The sequence below is a fragment of the Opisthocomus hoazin genome, chromosome 1 (genome assembly GCF_030867145.1).
Source record: "Opisthocomus hoazin isolate bOpiHoa1 chromosome 1, bOpiHoa1.hap1, whole genome shotgun sequence".
Classification (NCBI taxonomy): domain Eukaryota; kingdom Metazoa; phylum Chordata; class Aves; order Opisthocomiformes; family Opisthocomidae; genus Opisthocomus; species Opisthocomus hoazin.
Genome location: NC_134414.1, coordinates 99,233,920 through 99,259,838, shown reverse-complemented (window position 1 = coordinate 99,259,838; position 25,919 = coordinate 99,233,920). Strand labels below are relative to the sequence as shown.

Genomic DNA, 25,919 nt, shown 5'->3' with positions numbered 1-25,919 from the left:
AACCAAGACCACTTTTGTTTCACTTAATTATTTTGTCTAACGACTAAGTGATAGCTTGTGCCCATGTCCTTCCACTACATTCCTTAATGAGAAAACAGGGATTAGTGTAACAGTTATATTGTTAGATCACTATGCATGCAGAAATACAAGTTACAGTACTAAAGACTACTAAAAACTAGAAAATATTAAGGCTTTTTGTTATAGTTTCACATTTCTTACAATCCCCTCTGTCACAACTAACCAAGAGCTTTTGTATCTTTCACCTTTCTACACATCCTGTGTTCCTTACTTTTTTTGGCTTCTGTAACTTTGCTATTTTTCTTTTGGCTCTGTGTTTCAGGAGTCTCAGAAACTTTATGATGTCCTTTGGTGTATCTTATTTTAAATGAAGGAAATATATTTGCAACCACTAACTCTTGAAGAATAGGCTGTTTTTAAATGCCTACCTTGTCTCTCTTTAAATGGGGAACATAGACTTTTTAGGAAGTACCAGAATTTGGAAATGGATACCAATCCGGAAAGTCCCTTTTAATCCTCTTTTCTTATAATAGTGAATAGGGTGTGGTTGTCTTTTTCTTTTGGGGGGAGGGGGGAGATGGTGTTCCTGTTTTGTTTTTAAATTATGAAGATATATGAATTAAAGTTCAGTTCTTCCTATTCTTGCTTTTTTTATCCTGTTGGAAAAATTCTGTTAGAGTGACAGGGAAGACAATGTCTGTCTTTTGCCTCACAGTTACATCTTCCTTCATATTATATTTTCTTTGGTTACTGAGTTTCAACCTTTTGGTTGCAAAGCGTCATGCTTTCTGCCTTTCCTTTGCTGTCTGGCTACCACCATTGTTTTCTTCATCCCATCTTGGTTAAACAGCTGCTGTCTCCTGCAGCCTAGTAGACTGTTTATCTACCAAACTGAAAGAACATAACTACACAGAAGATGTCATCCTTCATCTGTTCCCTGCCTTAAATTCTACATAATTCTGTCAGTAGTGCATTTTTTGCATTTCTTAGTAGTTATTGCTATATCCTTTAGACTAAAGGAAATCTTAAGTTTCCTTGTCAAGCCTTGCACAAAACTATAAATATATGTGTATACATGTGTGTGTATATGTATTTAAACAAATAGGGTAATATTGAAAGCCTTACAATGGGTGTTTGACAGTAATTTGACTTGGAGAAATAGTACAGTTTTTATTAAAGCATCCCGGTTATTTCCATTTGCTTTGTCCTCTAAGCATTTTGCTTCTACATGCAAGCAAAATTATTTTCAGAGGAATCTAATCATATATTTTTTGACATTTCTGTCTTGGAGAATCCCATAATCGTACTTCAGAAGTTGAAAGACGATATTTAGAGTGTTTGAGATCCCCTCCCAGATCCCTTGTGTAGTTACAGATGTGACTATTCAAAACAAAGGTTTTGTTTTTAATTATTATTATTATTTCAGTGCAGAGGTTCCTCAAAAGGATAGTTGATTCTATTAGAACAATAAGTTATATTACTACATTTGATTCTTTTGTGCAACAAGAACAAATATGCTTTGTTCCAGTAGAATTCATAGAATCATAGAAAGTTTTGGGTCGGAAGGGACCCCTAGAGGTCATCTAGTCCAGCCCCCCTGCAGCGAGCAGGGACACCACTAACTAGATCAGGTTGCTCAGAGCCCTGTCCAACCTGGTCTTGAATGTTTCCAGGGATGGGGCCTCCACTACCTCTCTGGGCAACCCGTTCCAGTGTTTCACCACCCTCATTGTAAAGAATTTCTTCTAATAACGAATATTGGTACAATGACTATATGGTCCTTTGGTGTTTTGTGGTATCATCAAGATCAAGCATTCAGGCAGGAACAGCAGCAGATCTTTTATGGTTATTCAGATGGACTTCTAGCTCCAGTTGCCTAAGAGAGAACTCTTAAGTATATACCAAAATTGATACCTAGATACAAAGATTCTCAGAAATAAGAGCAGTATATCATCTGCGGACATCTCTGTTTTGAAATGTCGTTCCTATTGTTTCAAACGTTAAAAAAAAGGGGAAAAACCTCAAAAAGCTCCCCAAAACTCCACCATGTCATGTGTGATTCTTCCCGATTGGTAATATTCCTCTTAGGTATCGCATTGTCAAGTACGCTTTTTTTTTCTCCTTCTTTCTATTCCCCCCTCCCCATTTATCGATGGAAAGCCAGTGATTTAAATGCTCTGATTTGATTCAGTTTTGCATAGGTTTTAATATAAACTGAACTGACTATTTCTAACACTCTTCTACATTACCAATTGCTGCTTGCTACTCTTACTAACAGAGTGGATTTGGACGGTCATGGCTGCACTGAAGTATGGATCAAAGCTGTTGTGGTTGAACAAGTTCTTAAAGTTCTAGGAGTGGCTTGTGGAAATACATTGAAGTGCATTAACTTTGGACCAGTTTACTTTGGGTCTTCAAAGACTGAACAAATATCATTATACAATGAAAGTCCTGAGTGTATGGACTGGGTAGCAGTACTGGATGACAATGCCATTGGAGGAGAGATGGTAAGAAACTGCTGGTTTTTATTTTAGTTGAAAACTTGTTTTCATTTCTGCTTTTGTGTATTTTATTTGTCAACATTCATCTTCTGGTAGTGTTTGCTATATCATACTATTTCCAGATCAATAGGCTTTCTGAAAATTCTGTCCAATCAACAAATTTTTTACGATCATTTAACCTTGGATTTATTTTTTTGTAGATTTTTCTATTTCACTATGTGACCTCTTAACCTTAACAATGTGAAGTACGTACCCTGGGTGTGACTGTTTTGTTTTGTTGGAGTTTTTTTTGAGCGGCTTTGCTTGACCTACTTGATTTCTTATCATTTAGTAGGAGTTATTAAAATATATTTTGGTATTCTAAGATGTTAAGCATCTGAGGTTTCACTTGTTTTTCTCAGACAATGAAATCATCTGAGTGAGCATCATCTTTAAAAAAGGGAATTCAAAACATTGACATGAAACTGATGTCTAAAAATGGTTAATTAGCCATATGATATGCAACTATGTCATTGCTATTGCTTACATTATGTCTTTCTACTTGTTTTGAAAGATATGAAAATGTATGTGTAGGGAAAAAAAAGAACAAAACAAACACAAAAGGGGAAGCAGAACAGGCTGAACTATTCCACATTTTGCTTACTTTTTAGGGGACAGATCTTCAGAGGAGTGCAGATGCTGTTTTGCAAGACTTAAGCCTCGAAAATAGAACAAGAGATGTAGATATTTCCACCTTGATCTTGTGCATTCCCAATCAAGGAACCTTGCTACCTTATGAGAAATGTTTGGTTACATTGTGCTTTAGTCCAAGGTGAGTGAGTGGTACAAAGTTGATGAGTGTAAACTCTTCTATGAAGACCTGTGTTAGGGACCATCACTTAATGTGTCTGCAAAGTTTTTTCTGAATGACTTCTTGTGTATTTAAGTGTGTTAAAAGAAATTGCTTGGTGTGATATGACAAGTGAGGAAAGAATGTCTGAAGTGGTTATCTGGGAGATGTTTCATAATACATTAAGGATGTATTTAAACCAAGAATTGATTATACTTGTTCTGTGAGAAGAGGAATTTTATTAGATTTTGCCAATGGGACTAGTTGCAGCTCCCATTAAACATATTGAACCCTCAAGATTGTTGAGACAGTTCTACAGTGTCAAATTAAGTGCCTTTTTAATAACTGCAGATGATATCATAAAGATATAGTGTATATGTGCAGCATTATGAACGAATATATATATGTCATCACCAAGAGACTGAAACACTTTGGAGAGCTTTCATTCCATTAAAAAAAAGTGAACGTAAAGGAACATTTCCTCTTCAGATAAGGAAAATAAAAGGAAAATGTGCTCTTGCCTTATTACCTTACTTAATCTCTACTCGTAAGTGATTATTATGTGTATGATATTAGTTTAGAAAACTCTTGTAGACTTGAAAGGATATCAAATGACTAGTATAATAAGCATACAGATATTGTTGAGCTTAAATTTATTGCTGTTCCATTTTCTGAAAGGAAGTATAAAGATCATTTGTTCAAGCTGTAACCAACAGCAAAGAAACCAGATGAGATGATGAAAAATAAGCCTTGATTTTTTTTGTTTGGTGTGGTTCCCCCCCCCACCGCCCCCATATCTTGTAATTAGAGGTTGTGACTCTTACAGCAAATTTAAAAGGGACTTTGGAGTGAATGACTCATCGTCGAAACAAGATTACGTACTGTTTCTGAGATTTGAAGTTGTTGGGAATAAAGGTGGCTGTCTGGAGACCCTCAGTAATGGTGCCACAGCAATTACAGGTATGTTACCAGAAATGTATAGTCACCATCAGAAATGTATATATGCATGACAAAGCTGTGTATCTTGATTTTTTTTTTTTTTTAAATTTCTTATCTTCTTAACAGTTTTGTGGGAAATGTATGTTTATTTTATTTATATCAATACAAATAAATTATTGTAACTTACATCTTTAATGCTTTAGCACCAAAAATTCTTTGAGCAGTGAGTAGAAAGCAGGAAGGAATCACACGTCTTGAATATAGCTGCTGGTAATCAACACGTAGAACTTTGTCTTCCAAATATTTACAGTTATAATAAAAAAACACCCAGCCATTTGCAAGTCACCAGCACTTTGGTAATACCAGTTTTGTGCATTTTCAAATGCATATTTGATCACCTTCAAATTCCTCAATGAGGGACTATGTAATCTAACAGCCATTATAAGTAAGCATGTCTGTGTTAAGTTTATAGAAAATTGCACAGAATCATAGAATGGTAAGGGTTGAAAGGGACCTTAAAGATCATCTGGTTCCAACTCCCCTGCCATGAGCAGGGACATCTTCCACTAGACCAGGTTGCTGAAAGCCCTGTCCAGCGTGGCCTTGAACACTTCCAGGGAGGGGGCAGCCACAGCTTCTCTGGGCAACCTGTTCCAGGGCCTCACCACCCTCATGGTGAATAATTTCTTCCTAATATCTAATCTAAATCCCTCCTCTTTTAGTTTAGAGCCATTCCCCCTTGTCCTATCACTACACACCCTTGTGAAAAGTCCCTCGCCATCCTTCCTGTAAGCCCCCTTCAGGTACTGGAAGGCTGCTGTAAGGTCACTCCGGAGCCTTCTCTTCTCCAGGCTGAACAGCCCCAACTCCCTTAGGCTGTCCTCATAGGAGAGGTACTCCAGCCCTCTGACATTATAATTCATATTGTATTACAGTATTATTTTGTTTTTGCAACCATGCAGCTACAGTATGTCTTTTCTGTTTGTAAGCTAATGGGGGTGTGAGGTTATTTTGTTTGTTTTTGTTTTTTTGTGTTTGTCTAATGCAGTGAATCATCCTCATCACATGGAGTTAGCTTTGACAGGTTCGGGACTTCCTGTCATGTTAACTTTTAATCCAGGACCAGTTATTAAGTTTGTGGACTGTTTCCTGGGTGAACAAACACAAGTTCTATGCACGCTCAAAAATGAATCTGAGTCCCTTCCAGTAACATTCAGCTTTCGCAAGACTGCTCACTTTAATATTTCTCCTGAAAAAGGAAAAATTAAAAGAAAATCTGCAAAGGTAATTACCTCTTGCTCTTAGATTATGTCGATACGTAGATTACTTTACAGTGGTCAGTGGTGGAATTTCTTGAAAGTAAACCAGAACAATTTCACTTCAGTAACCATGATGTCTAATATCAGCCAAATATATGATGTTTTTTCTCCTTATGTAGAGTCTTTTAATGCTCTTTCCTGTACACCGGGAAGCAAGAAGTGTTATTTTAAATTTTGAAAAAATAAATTGTAGTACTAAAGAAACTTTACTGGGGTTTCTCCTGGCTTTACTTTTTTTTATATTTTACTGACTTGAGAAGATTGATTTATACTCAATTCTTTGCAGTATCATTTTAATTTCTTTCAGTAAATCACAAATACTCAAGTAACATAACATATCTTTTAATGGAAGAAACCTTGCCAAATTTAAGTCAAATATGAAGACATTTATAATTTCACTAACCTGCAACTCAGGGCACAAGGCAGAACTATTTGTCCTGGAAATGAGCAAGTGAGACTTTGTGGTGTTCTAATGTGTAGCAGTTTTATATTTCCATCTATTGCTAATTTATGTGTGGCAGTTGGCATATTCTAAAAACCCAGTTTGGAATACCTATCTTAGAAGTATGTGTTGAGAGAAGTGACTCAATTAAACAGAATTACATAAAACTTCTGTCTTTGCTTTTCTGTCTCATGTCTCATATGACTTTTCTTTTCCAGGATGTGATATTTTCATTTTCTCCTCATCAAATAGGAACATTTAAAGTGAAGCAAATTGTTGATATTATTAGTACAGGACTAGAGAAAAACAATTTACAGCTTTCGAAGACAAAATCCTTTCACCAAATATATTTGAGCTTTATTGGTGTGTGCAAATCTAAACGAAAAAACATTATATTCAAAATTAACCCTGGTAAGATGCTAAAAAAATATGTGACAAGTGATAAAATGTTTTAAAAGTACATTTTTAACATTTTAAAAGAGATTTTTTTTTACTATTGTATGATTTTTTACTATTTTTAATTTGTTTTTTAAAATAATCATATTGTTCGTTTTTAAAAAATAATCATATTGTTTGTTTTTAAAAAATAATCTCATTGAGAGTTAAGGGAATGCTCAATTATGTGACATAGGGGAGTATAAAACAATAAAATAATCGTAAACCCCCCTTATATTTTAACAGAAATGGAACTATGAAAGCATATATTTTCATCATATGATTATTTAACTTTTATAAATCAGGAAATAAAGGCTTCAGTTTTTGACAGCAATGCCATTACATAGTGCTAATATGTTTCAGTTGTAAGTAGAGACATGGGTAAAGCACAGAAAGAAGTTAGGAAAGATAACAGGGTATTCTTTATTGATGGAAAGCTATTACTGCCAGATGAATTTGCCAGTTAATAGAGCCTGCTACCTGTCCCACGTCCATTAACTCTTCTCATCCTATGAAGCCTATGCTAGCATAAAGAATCTTTCAGGCTATGCAATAATTAGTCTCTAATTTGTTCCTCATGTTCCTAACGTGTGCCACAAAGAACCCCTTTGCAGTAGATTTGACTAATCCTGTCACCAGATTTTAAATCCAGTCGTGAGAAACTGCTTTTTCTAGCGTCGGAAGTGCTGTAGCATCTGCAGGTAGGACTAGTGCAACACAGCTGTCCTGTACAGCAGTGTATCTGATTTCTGTGTGTGGCTAAGGAGGGGAGCTTGAATAATCCTTAACTGTCTGCTACCCACTTGAAGATGTCCTCACTAATTGAAAAGCAGGAAGGTGATCATTGTGGGGAAGTAAAAAGAAGTTGTCATTGGAAAGTCAGGATAAAATGCTGTTCTTTCTACAAACATCAGAATGGTTGATAAGCCACTGGACATTCCTGTTACTCTTAGGAAAGTGGCAGTCAAGAATAGATGAGAAGCTAAAGTTTTGCAATTTCTGGCTTTTATTGTTGAAATCCAGAACTCCTGAAGTTTTCCTGCTTCAAAAAGACAATTAAAATATATTTCTGTGGATCAAAGATTTAATGTAGTGTTCAAGTTTTGTCCACTTTTCTAAATGCTCTTGTCTATGATCTGCTGTTAATGTCCCCATTCTGCTCCTATTTGCAGGTTTATAGAAAGGATGGAAAGTAGGGTTTTTTTGTAGCCACCTGAGAGTAAAGTAAGGCTAAAGTGGGTAAACCCAATATGTGTAGTGTATTGATTTTTTTACAGGTAAGGGAGGAAGGGACAGTTGAATAATGGATTTATTTATTTATAGTGCTGTTTTAAGCGTGTATTTATGTAAGGAGAAGTGAGCAAACACATGGCCTAGTTTCTGTCATAATTTTTCTCTTTAATGTATAAGTGCTTCTCTAAAACTAGACTGAAGATGATCTGAGCTCTGTTTTTAGTCGTGACAGCTTGGGAAATCTTTGTAAAAAATAGTGCCTGTGTTTGCAGCCCTTAAGAGAAGCTTTAGGACACTGCAGACAGTGTTGCGGCAGAGGCAGCTCTGAGTGTTCGGTCATGTGCATGTGCAAGACAAAGCGTTGCAGCTGGATGTAGCAGTAGTGGTTTGGGCTCTAGTAAGTGTCTGCTGTGATGTAGGCCAGAGAAGGTGGTTGGCTGTTAGTATGATCCGAATGCCTTCTTCACTCTTGTCTGCGGAAAACATAATGATGTGGGTGACTGATTGTTTCACTGCTGGATGGATCAGTATAAATTAAGAAATATTTTTCTAATGCTTTAAATTCTGTTTAGAAAGTATAAGTGTGCGTAACATATTTCATTTGAATTTTAAGGTATAACACCAATGATTTCCAATGCAACTGGCCAGTTTGTAGCTGATGACACAGGACAGTGCACTGATACAGCACCTGTGGCAATACTTAAATCAACCCAAACACAAATTCATACTCACCGGATAAACAGGAATTTTAAGGGTGATGCACTTACAGCTTTTCCTAATGACCGTGCAGCCAGCATTAGGCCTAGTGAATGGAGTAAAAAGTACAGGTAAAAATTATGCAAATATAATATTTAAAACCACACATTTGTATATACTGTATAGTAGATCAAGATTTGTTACTCATATGACAGTTTACTAGTTTGTTTTTTTTTCAGGCTGAAAGTTCTTTAAAATTCATTGCATTCTATTTAACTTTGAGCCTCTTGCATGTATATTTCTTGAGCTGCTTTTTTATGTGAAACTACAAATGTAGCTATTACAGTTTCAATATTTCATTTTTGTAGTTGCCTTTACAAGGGAAAATATTAATAATCAACTGTAATAAAAAGAATATTTGCTATTAAATATATGTGTAGCAAAATCGACATGTTTTCATTCTAACAAGACTCAGAATCATTTACACACATAGTGAAACTACAATTCTCTTCAAATACTTAGGACTATTTTCACAAAGACTGAGAGATACAATTATATAGATCCAGAGTTTTCTTATACTGACTGTGAAAGACTGTCAAAAGAAGCACATAAGCAATACTATGCAGACTTCATTTCTAGTTTAAGACAGCGTCGTTTACAGAAAGATGCTGCAAGGTAAGACTTTGTTTAAAGGATAAGTAAATACTTTAGGTTCATATGAAAAATATGTGTATATACGTGCAGAATTAACTTAGTGGCACCAATCATATACCTAAATTTGTCCCATGCTGAAATGTTTATGGTCTTGGGACCTTCATTTATAATGCATTCAAAAGCTGTTTTGTTCAAATGTTCATTTAGGCAAGTAGAGATCACTTCCTCGGTAAAATATATGGGCAGAGGCATGGAACTTGAAATTAAACTTAAAATGAACTTAAAAGAAAATGCCAAGTTTTAAGAAGAGTTGGTTGTGGTTAACAGGAAAAACATAACATTGATTGTGTTGGATTCTCTTTTATTTTTGTGTAATAAATTGAATGTATGTCCAACAAGTATGTCTAGCTCACCCAAAGTGATGAATTCAGTTTGTAAATTATGATATAATTTGTGGAATGATGCAAGTAAGATTGAAGGATTGTATTGGTTTTCTAGCCTTGTCTTGTAGTTAATTCTCACTTTGTGAATTTGTGTATTTGGTTGGTATGCTGTGAAGCAAAATCACGGAAAAGCAGAACTGACAGCTCTGCTACTTTTAAAAGTTTTATTAAAAAAAAAAGCTTGTAAAGCCTCTAAAGCAAGAGGAGTAATACCTTAAGAGTATTGAGTTTGCAAGACCCATTATTTAAGAATTAATAATACCAATGGATTATTCTTGTAATCTCAATTTACCTTGCTGTGTGTATACATCATGATTCAGACAATGCCTGCAGAGCTGGATTTATTTTATTTTTATGCATGCACATGATGTTAGGTTTTCTTGAAAGGAACTGCGGTTGTGTAGTGGGTGAACTGTTGTTTATATGACCATAATGCATATATTTAAGGTATATTGCATGAGAAGCAAGAACAGAAAGGAAAATTTCACAGTTATCAGATGAACTTCACGGTTACTATCAAACATAGTAATAATTTTTGAATACTTGATATGAAACATCTGTGTAAAATCTCTGGAAGTTTCAAATCTCTTGGTTGCAGGTGAAATTGATTGATTGGAGTTGAAATTTGACCAAGAAAAATTAATTGCTCTGAAAATTAGGCTATAAGTGGTCCAATTCAGACATCTGCAATTAAAGGATCCTTCATAAACTTGACTTTTGCTAACTTTTAAGTGCTTGACTTTTGAACTTAATTGTTCTTTGAGAGGTATTTTAGGCTTTATATAATATTTATATTTTGGTAACCATAATGCTTGCAACCTGCGTAGCTAAGCAATTGCCACAAATATGCAATAGATGTTAATCCTTGTCTAAACAATACGATAAAAGAATTTTCAAGGCATTTTCTGTACTTGAGGTTTTTTTAATAATGAAATATTCCTACTTAAAGTATTATTACATTTAAAAAATCTTAAAATAGTTTAATGTGTAGAACATGGAATGCTCAAACATCTATATTTCCATATTTTTTTTTCCTTTCCCTATAGGCAGTTTTATATTTATAATAATTCTGTAAGCATAGGCCTTAAACCAGCTGAAGGGCTTGTGTCACCAAAGATCTCAATCACAGATTTTTACAAGGAGAATCTACAGTTCAAAGTCCTTCCTTCAGATGAGAATTGCCTATTAACTAGTCAGAAAGCAGCAATTGGTTCTAAATCTTCCATCAAAGAAGTAAGTTAAATTCTTGAGTAGTAATGTAAGCATAATGTGTTTACCATATAAAGAAGCATAAGAACTTTGATTTTGCCCTGAGAAGATGTCTTGTGCTTATCACAGGTTTGGAGTGGGCTTAGTGCTATGCCATCTTCTGCCCAAGAGAAGGAAGACTGTAGTCTAACTTTGACATCCAAGCAGCTTCACCAAATACTCGTTGGTAAGATTTTTAATCTGGTTACTATATACATATAGTTGTGATAAAAGCACTTATAGTAACAATTTATGTTAATAATTGTTCATCTTATATAGAAAATAGCCTCATTTGGTGGCAGCCTGATATCTACAGCAGTGTTTAGCTAGAGCTTTGTACTCCTCAGAAAAAACTAAGATATGATTAGGTGTGAACATGTAAAAGGATAGCTTCCTTTAAAAACTGCTCATACTACAGCCTATTATAGAGACATCAATACAGAATAGTATGAGGGTTGCTCATACCCTTATGCTTTGTTATTGGATAGTGTCTGGATGAGCATTAATAGCAGCAGGATTTATGGGAGCATTCAGAATATTACTGGGAATTAACAGTGAACAGTGATACTCCCAAAAATTAAGACTTCTTCAGGATTCTCCTTCAAAATAATTTCAGCGGAATGCTCTGTGGTGGGGACTAACACCTGCTAAAGTCTGTGAGGGACCCATCTGTTAACAACACTTGGTACTAAAACTGTCCTGTTTTAAGGTCAGTTTTTCTTCAGTAAATGTATTTAGCAGCAAAGTGAAAAATTCAACTGCTTTCTGGGCTTTTTTTATTTTTGATGAAGCCAGAACTTGAGCAGTACGGCTGTGTATACTGATACACTTAGTGGAAGGTAGAATAAGAGAAATATATTAATACAGAAATTACTTAGTTTTGTAAGACGTTTGATTAGTGCCATGAGCACTAAAGTTTGCAGAACAGCATAAAACCTGGTGATAGCAGTAAATAAAGTAGTGAGATAATTCTGTCACCAAACCACATGGTCACACATCAGGGAGCAAATAAACAGGTTTCATATATGAACTCTCAGTGAATTGCTGGTTTCTAGCCATTTAAATATCTGATTAATAAAAAGAAGTATTTATCATTATTAATAATGCCTTCTGTAATTAGCATATTGCTTTTGCTGTTTTAATAGCTGGCTAACACAGAATTAAGAAATACTGCTACTAAGAGGTGCTGCCTTTTAAGTTGTACTGCTGAAAACATTCACAGAATATGCATGGTATTTAATTCCAAATTTTACTGTGAATTTGTTCTGCTGCAGGATTGTTCTAGCTGACTAATTCTGTAATTTGAGGAACTAAAATATTTTGATCGTAATGTTTTAGTAGTTAGCTTCCTTACATTAACTTCTACTTTTTAATGTTGAAGATCTTATGTCTTGTATATTCCAGGTCCTTCTACTATGGATTTTGGTGATGTTTGTGTGCATTCCACAACAGCCAGAAAACTGCACATCATCAATAACTTGTTAGTTCATATATGGATACAAATTGAGTTTCAAATTGATGAATTATGGCAGACGGGTCCATTGTCTCAGGTGGTGCCTCCTCTTACAAAGACTTATATTCCAATTGTATTTGAGACAAACACTCTTGGAATGTTTAAAAGGTAAGACTTCTTATATTTGTCCTGATTTACATATTTTCTTCATAGTAGTAGAATAAAAAATAGTAATGTGACTAGTTTAAACTCAGTGTAATTATGGTAAGTGTTAATGGTTTATGCAATAATTAATGCAGTTTTATATTGCAAAATTTTGCTAGGGTTTAAAAAAAACGAGAACAAACTGTCCTGTCAAAAGCCCATATATCCACAGGAATATCAGGGAAAAAAGTTTGCTATTACAATGTATTTGTTAGTAGAAACTTTATGGAAAGTACTGTGCTCTTTCTGGCGTAGTGTTGCATCTCTGCATCTATGCTCAGATCTTTTGGTGCACCTCATGGGTAAACGTGTAGGCACACTGATTTCTAGCCTTCTAGTACGGCAATGGAACTCTTACTTTACTAGTGCTGTTAAAGTGACATTATGAGGTTCATCATACTTTGGGATGATCTTCACCTTTGACATGATTCAAGTTGTATAAAAAAAATTACAAAAATACACAAAAATATTGAGAAATATATATTTTTATGTTACAGATCTTTCACCTACACTATAAACAACCAACACCCTGGGCATGTGCTGGTAGTTGCAAAAGCAGTGTCTGTTGAACTTGAGCTGTCTGCAAGGGAACTGATTTTAAATCCTATTCCTGGCTACCTGGCAGAGACAGAATTTAGAACAACTGTCAGGGTATACAATCCCAGAAACCATCCTGCTGAATTTACCTGGAAGCCTATAATTACAGATAGAGGAACTGCATTTTCTATACAGCCAGCCAAAGGTATACTATGCAAGTACAGTGTGTGTACACATAATAAAAATGTCAGTAATATTAAATAAGACAAACATTCAGCTGATGCTATAAACTGTATATTTTAGATTTGGGTCCATAATAGTATATCCCAAAGTAGTATCAGATCAGAGTGTTAATGCCACAGCAGCACCCCCTGTATAAGCCTTACCCTGAGCATGTACGCTGTCCAGCTTGTTGTTTCTGTGTCCAGCCAGCAGAGCCTACGTAACCATTTTTCTCAGCACAGATTACTGATATTTCAAAAGCGAGGCAGCTATTTAATGGCAGTTAGAAATATCATACAGCTCATCAGGATAGGAAATTTTCCAAAAGCGCTGTATGAATGAAGCTGCTAAGAAGTTGGTGTAGACAGTCCGAGTGACACAAATAGAGTTCAGTCTGGGACTAGTTTCCACTTGCATTATGGATCAATGTTTGTTACAAGTGTGTGAGACATTAGGTTTTACCTTCTTTCCTTTGAAAGATAGTGTTCTGCAGGAGTGTGTTGGAGATCTGTTATTAAAGAACTAACTGCTAACTGAATTGGCATTACACAGTTTAAACGAGATTTGACTGGATCAGGATCTGGGTGTGCTCTGCTGATATTTCTGCTGATAAGAGTTCAGACTCAACTGCAAACAAGAAAATATATATGGTCTTTCCCATAGTAGTTATTCTACAAGAAGGATAGTCTGTTCTTTTATTTTTTGAAGTGTTGATTATTTGAGTAATTTATGGCTAAAAAATACCAGTTAACTTGGAGTGTGTTTTAGTGCAGGATACTAATAAACAGATTGTGCAATCGTAGTGAGAATTCAGAAACTAATTTTGCTTAATTCATCATACTTCTCAAAACCTTTGAAATGTAGGCTTAGTCTTCAATAATAGAAGGTCATTTCACTTTAATATGCCTATGTTATTTCTAATTATACAATGTAATTTGATAATTGTGCATGTGCATGCTGTAATGTGTAAATTACGCACATTTATTTAGGTTTGGTAGAGGCCTATAGAGATCTGGAGTGTGAAGTTGTTTGGCATCCAGGGTTCAACTCTCCAGAAGAAGGAGAATTCGACTTGTGCGTGCATAAAGGAAACACAATAAAGTTGAAATGTCTTGCCAAGGTAACAATTCATACAGCAGAATTAGAGAAGCAAAATGTGTGGGTTTCTTTGACAATTTCTTAAACATATTTCTTTTATCATGTACACAAAAATTATTATAATTTCATATGGCTCCTATGTGACATGTTTAACAAAAGGATATTGCTCCAAAGACATGACGGAGAAGGCAAGACAAAGACAATTCGCCTTTTTCTTGCTTTAGATGATATACTTCCTTTGGCACCACAACTTAGCGGTCCATATATATTAAGTGGTAATTGTTCTTCTTGGCTTGCTTAGTTTAGCCAAACAACTGTTGAGAGGTGGTGTGTTAGTTCTTTAGATATATATCAAAGGGATAAAAATCAAGGGATGTGTGGGAAGGTGTTTCAGAGCTGCAGGGTAACAAGAGGCTGTCGCGTAATTTTGTATGTTATTTGGACATGGTATTTGATAATTTGAAAAGCAATGTTCTGAATAGTCTACTAAACAGTGAAATTCAGTTTAGGTTAATCATTTGTTATCTTATGTTACATGCCAGGGAGTATGAAGGAGACAGACTTCATTTTTCACTAGATTCTACTGGCTGCATGCTCTAGAACTTCCATTTTGGGAGCCAAGAAAACTTTTCCCTTCCTTTTGTGCCTGGTTTCTCTCTTATTTGTTTCCTCAGTACCTTTTTTTCTTTTCTTCCTCTTCTTTTGAAGCCTTGGAGATTGCCACATGTAAACCACGATGTGTGTAAATTAGAATATTAGTATTTCTACTGTGGTTAAAATCTCTGAAGTATCTTGTCCTGATCACACGTTTAGGATTAACAGCACAAGCACCATGATTTTTTTTTTTTTAATTAAATTTAATTAAAATATTTTAATCTTGATATTAGCCCAAAAATATCTCTGGTGTTATGTATGTTCACTTCGAATCTAGATAAGCTCAATATGTTGAGTAAACCTTGTGTCACATTTAATCTGTGTTTGTCTATTTGGATATTTCTAATTTATGCATTTCCACAAGTGTATTTGCTCATTGTGTAATGAAAAGAAAATTAGACTGAATTATTTATTTATACTTTATAATATGTTATTTAGTTTGCTTGTTTTCTTTTTTTTTATAGCTTGGTACTACCGAAGTTAAGTTTATGGAACAAAGGATACCCTTCAGTCATAGCCCAATGGGTTTATCTACTTGTAAGACAGCTGTTCTTCAAAACATAGGATACAATCATGCGTACTTCCAAGTAAGCCAAAATTATTCTCAGGATATTTAATTTCTTGGGGTGGGGAGGAAGAAGGGAGTTCATTTTACCAGATCATGTTACAGTTTTGTTCTCTTGGTTATTTGATGTACATGTACTTATGTTTTTGTCTGGTTTTCTGAAGAAACAAGATTTGTGTTGGTAGGTATTCTGTCCCTCTGTCAAACTTGGATTGATGGATAGATAGACCGACAGACAAGCAAAGCGCTAATGGTCTAAAAGATTCTGGAAGTTTCATGAGAACCAGTGGTAAGGGTAGAACCCCATACTGCTGTACCTTATGCAAAAGCAGTTACAGCTTGGATGTTTTTATATTTTGTGAGTTAGAGCAAACTGGCTAGTCATCCTATTCATACTGCCTGCCCAGTCAGGGCATGCATAGACCCAGATCAGTCATAGCAAATGTGATTACTTTGCTAGACCAACATCTGAGAGGAAGATTGTGCATTGGATAAGAGATGAGATGGATGCCAGAGGGGTAAGGACATATGACATGAATCAGTAGGAAACCTAACCTCATTAGTTGTCCTGATCACAGAATAATTTGTTGTATTTATTTAGGGAAGCAAAATAACTTTCATTAAAATCCTCAGAATTTTTGCTATTACATTATTATGGTACTAAGAAACTTGATTGATCAATTTTGATTTGTACCATATTTCTCTGGGCATTGTAATAACAAGTATTATTACTACACTCTTGGAGGATGAGCCTGAAAGAATCAAATTAGCATAATCAGTAAGACAAATAAACAAACATACCCAGCCTTTCAAGCCTCCACCTTTACTCTTAAGACAGGAGATGTCTGATGAGCCTTGGTCACTATCACTTGTGTAGCTATACTTTAAAAAGTTATCTGTTTGGAGTGCATTTGAAGAGAACAGATTCTATTTCATCGTTATTAATTGTGGGTAAACTGAATATTTACTCCTAGTGTTATTACTGACTTTACAGTATTAGGATCCTGTGTTCCGTCTTCTCACTGTGAATGTCAAAAAAGAAATGGTGAATTTATCTGTAATTGAAAAAAAGGTTTGTAGAACATTCTGGAGACTTGCTGGATAGCAAGTCTTAGGTTTCATAACTTCATGAAAACAACCTGAAAACCAGAATGTGAAATTTCCAGCTGGTGTGCAAGAATTTATTTCATAGTAGAAACTGACAGTCATTATGTTTAGGAATCAATCTGTAACTTTATTTTGTTTACCTGTATTTTTGCCCCAGACTTCTAAGTCTGGGTTAACGTTATATATTATGAGGATTCTGCTTGTGAGAATATAAGATCTTCAGCATAGTTATATTGGCATTTTTTAAAAAACAAATACCCCAAATACCCCCCCCCCCCCCCCCCCCCCCCGCTTTCAGTATTGTTAATGTTTCATGTTTGTACTTGAAGGTTCTTGATTCAAACCCGCTGGCTGGAATGATGATCAGCCCTTCTGAAGGCGTCATACCTGTGGGAGGCCATGCTGATCTCAAAATCTGTTTCACTCCGAATGCGAAAATGAGTTTTGATACAAGAGTGGAGGTATTCAAAACTGAAAGAACTTGTCTTTCGAGTGTTATTTTGTGTTTATGTGTGGAGATGTGTGTACATTTGAGCATGTTTTGGATTTTATCTCCGGTGTTCTAATGCTTTTTAAGGGAGGAAAAAAAAAAAGTTTTCTCACAGTAGTTGATCATAGAATCATAGAATGGTAAGGGTTGAAAGGGACCTTAAAGATCATCTGGTTCCAACCCCCCTGCCATGAGCAGGGGCATCTTCCACTAGACCAGGTTGCTCAGAGCTCCATCCAACCTGGCCTTGAACACTGCCAGGGAGGGGGCAGCCACAGCTCCTCTGGGCAATCTGTTCCAGTGCCTCACTGCCCTCATGGTGAAGAATTATTTCCTAATATCTAATCTAAATCTGCCCTCTTTTAGTTTAGAGCCATTCCCCCTTGTCCTATCACTGCACACTCTTGTGAAAAGTCCCTCTGCGTCCTTTCTCTAGGCCTCCTTCAGGTACTGGAAGGCTGCTGTAAGGTCACCCCGGAGCCTTCTCTTCTGCTGGCTGAACAGCCCCAACTCTCTTAGCCTGTCCTCGTAGGAGAGATATTCCAGCCCTCTGGTCATCTTTGTGGCCCTCCTCTGGACCCACTCCAACACATCCAAGTCTTTCTTATGTTGGGGGCTCCAGAGCTGGACGTGGTACTCCAGGTGGGGTCTCACAAGAGCGGAGCAAAGGGGCGGAATTCCCTCCCTCGACCTGCTGGCCACGCTTCTCTTGATGCAGCCCAGGATATGGTTGGCTTTCTGGGCTGCAAGTGCACATTGGTGGCTCATGTTGAGCTTCTCATCCACACCCCCAAGTCGTTCTCCTCAGGGCTGCTCTCGAGCCACTCTCGGCCCAGCCTGTACTTGTGTTTGGGATTGCCCCGACCCCTGTGCAGGACCTTGCACTTGGTCTTGTTGAACTTCACAAGGTTCACACAGGCTCACCTCTCCAGCCTGTCCAGGTCCCTCTGGATGGCATCCCTTCCCTCCAGCGTGTCAACCACACCACACACCTCCTTGTTATCCATGTGCCTTAGCATGGTTTCGAGGAGGATCTGCTCCATCATCTTGCCAGGTACAGAGGTGAGACTGACTGGCCTGTAGTTTCCCAGGTCTTCCTTTTTCCCCCTTTTAAAAATGGAGGTGATATTGCCCCTTCTCCAGTTGATGGGGACCTCCCCAGACTGCCACGACCTCTCAAATATGATGGAGAGTGGTTTGGCAAATTCGTCTGCCTGTTCCCTCAGGACCCGCGGATGCATCTCATCAGGCCCCATGGACTTGTGCACCTTCAAATTCCTTAGGCAATCTCCAGGCTGCTATAACCTATTCTGTTATTTTAGTCTCAGAGATGGATTTACTAGTAGATTTGATTTGATAATAGGAATGAAATAAACATCTAATCCTATTCTATTTTCTGCATGCCTGCTTCCTGAATTTGTCTTTGGTCAGATAAGTGAGAATGGGGAAAAAGAGTGCTGTCACGGGGCTGGTCTTTGCTACCTTTTCTGATTCTAATCCTGAATTCTCCGTCTTCTGTGGCTGCCTACATTGCGCTCACTAAACCTGGTATACATTTCTCTTTTCCACTTCTGAAACAGATTTAGTGTTGCTCAGAACAATAGTATCTACTTTGTACCAGCACCTCTGTCGAGTAATTTGTGTTGTGGTGTGCTTTCCAGTCCTCACAGCTGCTGAATAGATCTAACCCATCCACTCAGCTTTCTCCTGTTGGAGAAAACTGTTCATTTTAGTAATACGGTCTCCTGCAACATTATTTTTGCCTGCAGAAGACTGGTCTTTCCTAAAACTTTGTGTTTGTTGTTTTTTGGTTTTTTTTTTAATTGACAGCTATGACTGTCCCACAAATGGTATGCTACAGAGGCATGATTAGTTCTTCCTTTGAAGCCACATCTCACTGGAATCTACATATATATGTTCTAAAAAATGAAGGCATTTTCTTTATCACTTTATTTTTTCCATAACAAAAATGCATTACATTTAAGGGCAGAGTTATTTTCATAGTTTCATTAAAAATCATGGTGAATGTCTGCTCTATGTCTGTGGGGTAGGTTGGTTCTTTTGTGTTTTTTTGTTAGTGTTTTTTTTTTTTTTTGAAAAAACCTTTTTTTTTTTCATGTGATTATGACAGGTTGGATGAGATAGTTATGTTAAAATGACCTTGTCAAAAATCACACTGTTGTCCATTCACTTAGGTAGCAGTGCGGAATTCAGGAGTACTAGCGTTTAGGATTGCTGGATTTGTAGAGATCCCCGAAATAAACATTGATATGGTAAGTATGAAGAAATTGTGGCAATTGGTAAGATTGATAGTGTTTTCCTTTATCTATATGTCAAAATGGCTCATCCCTGGTTCATATTTTTAAATTTTTCCTATATTAACTTCCTGAGAAAATTATCAAAGAAAAGAATTTAGGAAGAGAAATTAAAAACTAAGTGTATATGTAACTGTTGCACTAAATGATAGCTGACAGCTTTAGCTTTTGAACTTGATAATCTAGAAAAAGTGTGTTAAATGCAAGAAGGGAAAAGGAATCCACTGATCTGCTTACTGAATGATGAAAACTTTCCTGATGGTGTAACTGGACTTATGTGTTGGATTTTAAACTGTTGCAGTTTACATCCTGGAAAGATTTTAAAGATAGGGGTTATGCAAGACAATTGATTAACTAAGGCTGTTGTCGTATTGTAAATTGTGACTCTTTGAACAATTATAATTTTCACATGCTGTTCAATTATAAACTTGACTTCGCTATGATGCTTTTTTTTTTTTTTTTTTTAAACTTACAGGAACTAATTGACTTTGGTGGTGTTTATGTTGGTTCTACAAAATCAATTCCCTTTTTGCTGCAGAACAAAGGACAAGCATGTACCAGAGTGGAGTTTGATTTTTCTAAGTATAAGGATTTTAAATTGAATGCTAATGACTATTCAGGTATTTGCTTTTGCTGTATTAGAGTTTTCATTAAATAAATAATCATAGAATGGTTTGTGTTGGAAGGGACCTTATAGATCATCTCATTCCAACCCCCCTGCCATGGGCAGGGACACCTTCCACTAGACCAGATTTCTCAAAGTCCTGTCCAAGCTGGCCTTGAACACTGCCAGGGAGCGGGCATCCACAGCTTCTCTGGGCAACCTGTTTCAGTGGCTCACCACCCTCGTAGTAAAGAATTTCTGTCTTTGGGTGGAAAATGCTAAGAGGAATTCTGTCAGACTATTTCTGACATATAAACTTTCTGATTTAAAAAACCCACAAACTTAAAGCAACTATTTTAAAAGTGCTGCTTAATATAAATTAAGATGAGATGTCTTTGCCTGTAAAATGACATTTGCCAAAAATAAGCGTTTGGAAAATGTCAGATTGCCTGCAGATTTTTTTTTTACTTTTTTTTTCCCCCTATAGTTGCTAAGGTATATGAAAAAAAAGAAGTTTGAGTACCATCTCACGAGTGAAAATAAAAAAAACAAAAAACAAAACAACCTAAGCCAAACAACTGTACTAATTTCCTATTTGTGGACTTCCACCCACTGTTTTGGCAATATTTACCGTTCAGTTAATTTATTATCAGTAGAAGGGTCCGGAATTCTCCTTTTCGTAATGGAACAGGGTGTCTGCAGGTTAATCACAGGACCTCTGTTCTGCGTGATGAGAATGACATTGGGGCAATATGTGGAATTAGATTGCTGTTCTTTGTTTCTTGATAGGACTAGTGCAGATTCCTATCCTTCACTCATTGTTGCACATCCCTTTTCTGCTTCAGTCATGACATCTCCTTTGCTGTTCCAACATCTTTATTCATGAGAGAATTTTGCAGCTACCCTTATATGGCCTCTTGTCCCTGTGAGCTCAGGAAATCAGGACTCTTTCTTTTGCAGGACACTATGATAATACTTAGTTGTTTCTTTATGTAGAACTATATGTGGATGATGAAAAAAAATGATCTTACAAGAACAGAGGGGTTTTCTTACAATGTGGTGGACTTCAAAGGGAGGGTGAGGGCTCCTAGTCAGTCATCTTAGCTTGGAAGAGAACTGTTAAGACTGTCTACAACAGGCATCTGTCCAGCATGGGAATAGACACATTGCACGTGATTTCTAGATCAGAGTTTGAGCTTGAATCAAGTAATGTGACATCCAGTCAGGTCCAGTACTGTTCAAATGGTGAATACTGGGTGAATACTGATCCTGGTGTTCCAGGATGTGTACTGATCTCAGAGAAATGTTAACCTTGTTTATTGGAAACCCATGCTTCTGCCAGTGCCTTAAAATTGGACATGAAAGTCCAAAAAATGAAGCAAGCCTTACTGGTAAACTTCTGTGGTGTAGATTATGCCTACAAGTTATTTAGAAAAACAGTTTCAGCCGACTGTTTTTCTCCCTGTGGTATTTAGTTTTCATTAGTTTACTATTTTTGTCTAGCACTTTTCTCCAAAGATAAACGACAGTGGTTTTTTTTTCTGAAATAGTGTGTTCTCACAAATCAATAGCTTTCATTAAAGTTGCTGGTGATTAACGCTTCTCAAAATTACTTCCAGAATCCTTGTGAGAGATACTGTATTTATTTGTAACTTTGTGAGAAATGTTTATCATACAGATATGTAGATACCTTATGTTGGAAATAACTTTGCCGTACTGCAACTATTACAAAGTTGATATTTAGTGTAATAACGTCTGTAATTTGATTCTGAATTTTGTTTGACAGTGGTTGACTGCTGTTCTTCAAAGCCTTACTTGTATTCGGTTAACTTAAAGGGAAAGTCAGCTTTGCAATGCTTGTTGTCCTTCATGCCAAAAGAGGTAGGTTTATGGGGCAGTGGTGAGTATGCTCAATTAAAATCATACTCTGTGATATTTCTATGGTGAAAGAATATAGACGTTTTAGATACACATTCTAGTGATTTTAGTGTGTGCAATAGTTTTATAATAGTAATCCAATTTTTAAGAAAACAAGTTCTGACATAACCTTTATGTAACTTTTGCTGCTTTCCTTAAATGTTTGCATACACAAAGAAAACACACTTTCTCAAAGACTTAAAAATAGAAAGGGTATAACCTTAAATTGAAATGTTGTACCACACATTAAATCATTCAACAAACTGACAGCCGTTTTGTTTTTGCAGCTAATTGTGATTTAACTCTCAGATGACTGAGGGATTGTATAAGTAGTTTTATTTGTCCTAAAGATTGGCAAAGTGACTTTCTGATTGAGCTGTTAGAGGGAAGTAAGTTGAAGATGTGAGACTTTCTGGGCTAGTTTTACATCAGGAAAATAGCATTTCATTGGCAGTGGTTGTCAACAGAGAGTGCTATAGCAAATTTTAAATCTAAACATATTGAACAGCGCTTTAGGAATGGAGGGTTTGGGATTTCCACATATTTGGAGAGCAGTGAACTGAAAGAAAACTTAGTCGTTGATATTATGAACCAGGTTCAGAACAAGCAACTGAGGAGCACTTCTACAGCACATAAACCTGTTGCATTAGCTGCATTTTTACCTTAAAAGAAAAAAAAGAGAGAGAATATTGGAGACAGTGCATTTTGGAAGGGTCAACAATATTCTTTTCACTTCTTCCCTCCTGCCCTCTGTACTTTAGTTTTTGAATAAAAGCAAATTCCTTTGTTCAAAGCATCATTCAAATAATATTTGCATATTGCAGGCTGTCTGGTAACACTGTGATTTTCTTCCTCTTATTATTGTCAGCTAAGACTCTGTGTACATGTGGAAGCTATTGTGAAATAACTGATGGTGTGAATTTATAGCATGTTCACTGCACTGAGATGATTTTTCCTGACGGAACATAGAATCATAGAATGGTAAGGGTTGGAAGGGACCTTAAAGATCATCTGGTTCCTACACCCCTGCCATGAGCAGGGGCATCTTCCACTAGAACACGTTGCTCAGAGCTCCATCCAACCTGGCCTTGAACACTGCCAGGGAGGGGGCAGCCACAGCTTCTCTGGGCAACCTGTGCCAGTGTTTCACCACCCTCATTGTAAAAGATTTCTTCCTATTATCTAATCTAAATCTGCCCCCTTGTAGTTTAGAGCCATTCCCCCTTGTCCTATCACTACACACCCTTGTGAAAAGTCCCTCTCCATCCTTCCTGTAGGCCCCTTTCAGGTACTGGAAGGCTGCTGTAAGGTCACTCCGGAGCCTTCTCTTCTGCTGGCTGAACAGCCCCAACTCCCTTAGCCTGTCCTTATAGGAGAGATACTCCAGCCCTCTGGTCATCTTCGTGGCCCTCCTCTGGACTCGCTCCGACACATCCATGTCCTCCTTATGTTGGGGGCTCCAGAGCTGGACGTGGTACTCCAGGTGGGGTCTCACGAGAGTGGAGCAAAGGGGCGGAACCATCTCCCTCGACCAGCTGGCATCAATGGATTAATGAGAATGAGCTATTTCAAACTAAATTAATTTCCTCCTGTAGCATAGCAGGCCTTGAGGTTAGGGGAGAAGCAGTAGATGTCGCATCTTTTAAGTATCTTGACACTGTCTGGTGCAACATTCTTATAAGCAAGGTAGTCAGATTTAGACTAGATACAGTGTTAGGCAGGCATGTAATTTTTTGCAAGATGGTACGTACAGAATATCACCAGTCACCTATTGTGAAACTGGAGAGAAGCTCAGTAGGCGGGAAGGATCAGTAATAGAAATGCGAGACTAGATAATGCTGTTGGAGTAATCTGTGTGTATGGTATTGTAGATCACAACCTGAAAAAGAATTAAGACTAGAGGCAGACATCGTACTGATTTATATAAATAGGAATGATGTTAGTGAAGCAAGTAAAATAATTATTCTAATCAGAGCTGAGAACACTTCAGCTGGAACACTTTTCCAGTTTGGGATGCTGTGCTTGAAGAAGCAACTGGAAAAATTTCCCTTGGAAAGAAAGTCCAAAAGAAAGCAATAGAAATGATCAGAACTCCAGAAAGCACGAACTGTAAAAAAGGGAACTAACTGCCAGTATTCTGTGGAATGTAATTTATATATGCTTGTTCACTGCAGTAGATAGGTAAGAAGTAGTGGGTTTAAATTACGCCAAGTGGATTAGATTAGATTGGATATAAAAACTCATTGTACCAAAAAGAGTCAAATATTGGAATAAAATACCTGAGAAGATATCTCCATGATTGAAAACTCTTAAGAGGGGATTGGACAAGCATCACCAGAAATGCTTCACTCTGTCCCAAATGGACAAGTCATCTGTCAGACAATCACATTTATGCATTGTAAAATGACATTCTAACAGCATGTTGTTGCTCCAAAGACAAAATTCTGGCCCCACTAAGGCCAGTGTTAAGGCTCTTAATAATTGTCATGGTACTTCTTAGTGGCTGTCTCTTGCTAAGTGTGAAATTCAAACCAGTTAAACAGTAATTAATTACAAAGAAGTATAGATTTTTGACTTAAAATGAGGAAATTTGAATGTGGAAAGGCTAGCTTCTCTTTTAAATAAAAAGAAGTACATAAAATAATGTAGAGCCATGTAAAACTTAAGATTTAACAGGTAACAATAGTTTAACTTCCAAGGCCTCAATTTCAATTTATTTTCATAAAACAATTTTACTTAAGTCTTGTGAAGTATTTAACAGAAGTATTTCTAATCTACACTGTAGATGCAGTTTTCTTTTTTTTTTTTTTCCTTTAGGCTCAGTTGCTAAAAGCACATGATTGTGTATAAGATCTAAACCACATACATGTTGATGGGAGCCATAACATGAAATCTGACAGCTCTGTTCCTGCTTATGGCATTAGATTTCTCTGGTGATAGTGCTGCTGTGCAAAGTGATCACTTATTTACTACTGTAGTGGAAAAGAGTGTAGTGGAAGGTCAGTCATCCCCCTTACAGTCTAGTGAAATATCATCTCTCTAAAACCCTACATGCCCCCCACACCAAGTATCAAAACAGGGATTTTATTTGCCTCCCAGTACTCTTATTTCCCATTGTTACAATTCAGCTCTATTACTATTTTATTTTCTTGTCAAGCTGCAGGATGGATTAAGAGTAAAAATGTTGCTGCTGACACTGCTATAAATTCAAGTGATTAACTAAATTAATATTTCTGAAGACTGCTGAAATAGCAGATGGTTCTTTATGTGTAATTTCACTTGTTATCTGCACTGTTGTTCAGTATTACTGTTCGTTATTGATAAGCATCTCCAACTATCATTTGATACTGGTGGTGTGGTAACCTAACTGAAGACAAGGTTGTACTTGTTGGCAATCTGCTTTAATTATGATATAACTTAGAAAAAAAAATTCTTATATTTGACTGGATCTGTTTTGTGACTGCTCTTCTAAAAAAAAAGATCTGTAGAATCTATTGCATCTTCTGATTACAGATTTTTCTACAAGGTGTCATCCTTTTTTAATTTTTCAAACTCTAAGCGTTTTTCCAGTCTTAAGAATAACTTTTTGGCAAACAGAATAACTTCATTCAGAAGTAAGCGAATAAAGAACTTCAAAAAGGAGATCTTCCTGGGGCACCTTATACCTCATAACCAACTAATCAGTGCTGCTTTAATGAAATGTCTTTATTTCAGTTTCCCCTTCTCTCCATATGCTTACAGTCTTTCTGTCTCCCTTTGCCCTTGGTGCTGGGTGAGCTCACTGCACAACCAGTGCTTCCCATCTGCTGTGGGTGTATTGCTGCCTGCCTGTCAGGGGGCGGCTTACTGATTGCTAGGCAAGACATGCCCAGATACACTTAGAGCTTACAACTCGCTGGTGGTCCCAAGTTAATGTCACTGAGAGTGCAGCACTGACAGATGGCAGCAATAGCACTGGCTAGTGTTAAATGAAGACAACTTTGAAAACTAAATGTC

General features: G+C 36.7%; 1 protein-coding gene across 1 annotated transcript in view; it reads left to right on the top strand.

The window, feature by feature from the left end:
- The window catches only part of CFAP47 (cilia and flagella associated protein 47), a 359,445-nt gene that overhangs the window by 10,702 nt on the left and 322,824 nt on the right, over positions 1-25,919 (top strand). The window contains exons 5-21 of the mRNA XM_075430383.1: positions 2,297-2,525; positions 3,170-3,330; positions 4,175-4,308; positions 5,336-5,571; positions 6,267-6,459; positions 8,330-8,543; positions 8,935-9,087; positions 10,556-10,742; positions 10,848-10,944; positions 12,162-12,378; positions 12,912-13,156; positions 14,163-14,293; positions 15,390-15,512; positions 16,927-17,058; positions 19,283-19,360; positions 19,878-20,022; positions 21,793-21,887. Of these exons, the coding sequence (XP_075286498.1) occupies positions 2,297-2,525; positions 3,170-3,330; positions 4,175-4,308; positions 5,336-5,571; positions 6,267-6,459; positions 8,330-8,543; positions 8,935-9,087; positions 10,556-10,742; positions 10,848-10,944; positions 12,162-12,378; positions 12,912-13,156; positions 14,163-14,293; positions 15,390-15,512; positions 16,927-17,058; positions 19,283-19,360; positions 19,878-20,022; positions 21,793-21,887 (2,770 nt within the window). The remainder of the gene's footprint in view (positions 1-2,296; positions 2,526-3,169; positions 3,331-4,174; positions 4,309-5,335; positions 5,572-6,266; positions 6,460-8,329; positions 8,544-8,934; positions 9,088-10,555; positions 10,743-10,847; positions 10,945-12,161; positions 12,379-12,911; positions 13,157-14,162; positions 14,294-15,389; positions 15,513-16,926; positions 17,059-19,282; positions 19,361-19,877; positions 20,023-21,792; positions 21,888-25,919) is intronic.